Here is a 3,961-nt window from a genome sequence, read left to right on the forward strand (position 1 = left end):
GAGAGAGAGGTTGATGTCAGGTGACTTCTCCTATTGCTCTCCAATATATTCAGGATCTCTCACTGAACACGGAACTCACTGATTCAGCTTGACTGGCTGACCTGCAAGCCTCAAGGTCCTCTAGTCTCCACCTTCCCAGGGCTGGGATTACAGGCATGCACCATTACATATATTGGTGCTAAGGATCTGAACTCAGGTCCTCCTCATGCTTGCCTGCCAAGCAAGCACATTACCGACAGAGCCGTCTCTTATAGACACCATGGTCTCACTAAGTCTTAAACATCTCCACACTGCGGCCCAGACCTGCAACACAGCACCCTCTCACACGCCTGGGATGTTCTAGAGAGAAATGAAGCTCTGGACCAAAGAGGACAGAGAGCTACCCTAGTCACTAACCACTTCTTTGTCTTCGTTCCTCTCCCACTGTGGCGGCCAAAGTCCAACACAACGATCCTCAAACTGGAACTGGAAGACAATGCCATCATGGAGGAGGGCGTCCTGAGTCTGATGGAGATGCTTCATGAGAATTACTACCTCCAGGAGCTGGTAGGATGCCCCCCTCCTCGTCCAACTCCTCCTGGCATACCCGGGGACTCAGAACCACTCAAGCCCGGTCAGAACCTCCCACCCCAGGCCTAAGTCAGCTTTGGGCTATCTCTAGGCAGTCTGTGGGCTCCTCCTCGGGTATCAAAGGCGGCTGTGGGAAAACCTGAAGAGCCATCTCTGGCTGTGCATTTAAAAGTCCCCAGATGGAATGGTTTACCCATCCTAACTAACACGAACAAGCTTTCTTCTTTGCAAAGCTGGGACCTGATGAGGTGGCTCATTTTCAAATCCTCCAAATGAATCTGTCTTAAGTGTTAAAGCAAACAATCTGTATGTTTATGTGAAGTACCAAGGCTAACTTGAGGTAGTGGGGTGTTGTTGAAGACAATGAGCGAGACCCTGGGAGAGACGCTAGAGAAGTCAGACTAGGATCAAGCTTCCTTGCCTTCCACCTCTCCGTCCTTCACATTATCCTGATCCTAAACATTTTACCCCAGCTTATTCTCTCAGTCACCCCTGACCAGTCCCGCCCCTCACCTTGTTTCCGAGGGGCCTTCTTGTGCGACCCTCTCCCGCGTGTGTGTGCTCTTACCCCTCAGAACATGTCTGACAATGACCTTGGTTTGGAGGGAGCCAGGATCATCTCAGACTTCCTCCAGGAAAACAATTCTTCACTCTGGAAACTGAAACTTTCAGGTGAGCCCATCGCAGGGGAGGAAAGGACACTGGCAACAGAAGGAGAGAAGAACAGAGGACCTTGGGTCCCTGTTTTAGTTTTGGTTTGATGCAGAATACTTGATGCTGCATCGTCCCCTTGCTGGACCAGGCAGCCTTGCCCCTCGAAGGCCACACCAAGCCCCTGTTTTCCTGAACAGGCTCTCTTTGCAGCGCCCTTCCTTGTCTTGGAAAACTCCACCTCCTGGGGTCTGCCTGGCTCATTTGCCTGACTCTCTTGTGCCATGCACGCCTTCAGGCTCATGTCATCTTTTCAAGAGACCTCTCTGACGCCTATCACGACAGCAATGCTCTATCGCCATTGCTCTGTCCCTTTTCTCCAGTTGTCTTAATGTTCATTAACCACTTGATTATTGCAGGTCCACTTTGAAATGAGTGATGCTCTATCTGTTATTAGGGGAACAGGGCCACTTGAAAGTTATAGTGTCCAGACATGCCCTCACTTGGGTCTGCAGATTTATGCTAGCTGAGGGACTCTGGACCTTCTATGCCAAGAAGTGAATATGAAGAGCGGTCCTATGCTGAAAAGTAGGACCTCTTTGGAGGACACTCTTTACCCAGTTGGTTTGGGATTCCCATAGATAAGCCCCAATCCATGTGATCTAAAACTGCAAAACTAACAAGGAACAAACTTAAAAAGCGGACACTCACAGTTTCAGACAGTAGAATTCTCAGACATGCACAAGCCGTGTGGAAAAATAAATCTCAAAAAAAGGAAGTGGGGCTCAGTGGAAGGTGGTGACTGACTTCCTGTGCTTGCCTCTTCCCCTGGAACTAGAGTTACAGATGGCTGTGAGCTGCCATGTGGCGAAATGAACCAGGGCCCTCTGGGAGAACAGTCAGTGCTCTTAACCACTGAGCCATCTCTCCAGTACTAATGCTAGGCATCCCTAATACACTAAGGATGTTCATATCTGATATCAGAGAGGAGGAAGAAAATGGTCAGCAGTCTCCCCCATTCCTTGTGTCTACCTGTTTGCTTTAAGAGCTTCACGGGGCGTGTGTGTGTGTGTGTGTGTGTGTGTGTGTGTGTGTGTGTGTGTGTGTGTGCCTGGCAGGCGTGGGAGGGCAAGGGAGCGCAGATGGTCTGGAGTGCATCGCTAACAGCGCACCCTGGCTGACCGCAGGAAACAACTTCAAGGAGGAATCTGCTGCGCTTTTATGCCAAGCCCTGTCGGTAAGGAGCATGTGAGGATGTCCCTTGGGAATTCTGGGTGACCTGGGGGGACACTGGACAAAGTCACTTGCTTGGTTTGGGAAACTAATGTATGTTTGTTCCCTGCAAAAGCTTCAGCAAATTGTAGGGCTTTCTGGGTAGGAATAATTCTCCAAGAAACCATTGGTAGTTAAGGTTTTTTTTTTTAAATCTCCATTCTTAGCCCAAAGTATATCTTTATTTTTATTTTGTGTATTTTATTTTTTTTTAATGGAGCTCTTTTTTTTTAAATTTTCTTATGCATAGTGTTCTGCCTGCATGTATGCTCAAGGGCCAGAAGAGGGCACTATATCTCATTACGAATCATAGTGAGCCATCATGTGGTTGCTGGGAATTGAACTCAGGACCTCTGGAAGAGCAGCCAGTGCTCTTAACCGCTGAGCCATCTCTCCAGCCTGATAGTTAAGTTTTTTTTTTTAATTGTATAAGAAATCGTTTGCTTAATAACACTAGCCTACCCAGTTTCAGGTACCTAGGAGCCCCCATCCTTCTGCCTTAAGGTTGACTGAAAGAGATGCCATCAAAGAAATCCCAGAACTCAGGAGGCTGAGGGAGAAGGATGGAGAGCTCAAGGCCAGCCTGTACTAGCTATACAATAATATCCTGTCTCGCGATAACTAAGTGGAAGACAACTAACCTCTCTACAATTTGTCCCTTTAGTCCAATTACAGAATTAGGTCACTGAACCTCAGCCACAACCAATTCTCTGACGTAGCAGGGGAGCATCTGGGACAGATGCTAGGTATGTCGCCATGGAGGGAAGGGTTGGGGAGGAGACCACTTCCAGCTCTCCCTGTATGCATATGGGTGTTTTGTATATACACGTACCATGAGTGTGTCCGATGCCTGTGAAGGCCAGATGGGGCATTAGCACTGGACTGCCCGGAACTGGAGTTACAGACAGTTGTGAACCACCATATGGGCACTGGGAATTGAATCCAAGCCCTCTGCAAGAGCATCCAGTCCTCTTAACCTCTAAGCCATCCCCGTTCCCTTTCTTATTAACTTAGCCGTGACTGTTTCCTTTGTGGCGTTTGTTTTGTTGGTTCCTCTTTTGATTTGTTTTTTGATGCTGTTGCTGCTGCTGCTGCTGTGTTTTTATTCTTCAGTTGATTGACAGGGTTTGTTGGTTGGTTTGTTTTAAACAGAATCTCGCTGTTAGTGAATCCCAGACTGGCCTTGAACTTGAGGTCCTTCTGCTTCTGCCTCCCAAGTGTTTGGATCATAGGTGGTGGAAATCATGCTCGGAATAATAGAGCACAGCCAACATCTGGGTGTGAGAGGCAAAACTTGCCACTGAGAGTGAGATGGTGTAGAGAAGCAGCTTGCACGAGAGGACTGGAGAGATGGCTCAGCAGTTCAGGCTGCTTGCTGCTCTCGCAGAGGACCAGAGTTCTGTTCCCAGCACCTTGGGCAGCCATACACACACACACACACACACACACACACACACACACACACACA

The 3,961-nt window shown here is 48.5% G+C and overlaps 1 protein-coding gene across 1 annotated transcript in view; it reads left to right on the plus strand.

Moving 5' to 3' along the window:
- The window catches only part of Lrrc74a (leucine rich repeat containing 74A), a 37,446-nt gene that overhangs the window by 10,781 nt on the left and 22,704 nt on the right, over positions 1 to 3,961 (plus strand). The window contains exons 4-7 of the mRNA XM_013354519.1: positions 439 to 546; positions 1,146 to 1,242; positions 2,409 to 2,458; positions 3,158 to 3,239. Of these exons, the coding sequence (XP_013209973.1) occupies positions 439 to 546; positions 1,146 to 1,242; positions 2,409 to 2,458; positions 3,158 to 3,239 (337 nt within the window). The remainder of the gene's footprint in view (positions 1 to 438; positions 547 to 1,145; positions 1,243 to 2,408; positions 2,459 to 3,157; positions 3,240 to 3,961) is intronic.

The sequence above is a fragment of the Microtus ochrogaster genome, chromosome 1 (assembly GCF_000317375.1).
Source record: "Microtus ochrogaster isolate Prairie Vole_2 chromosome 1, MicOch1.0, whole genome shotgun sequence".
Lineage (NCBI taxonomy): Eukaryota > Metazoa > Chordata > Mammalia > Rodentia > Cricetidae > Microtus > Microtus ochrogaster.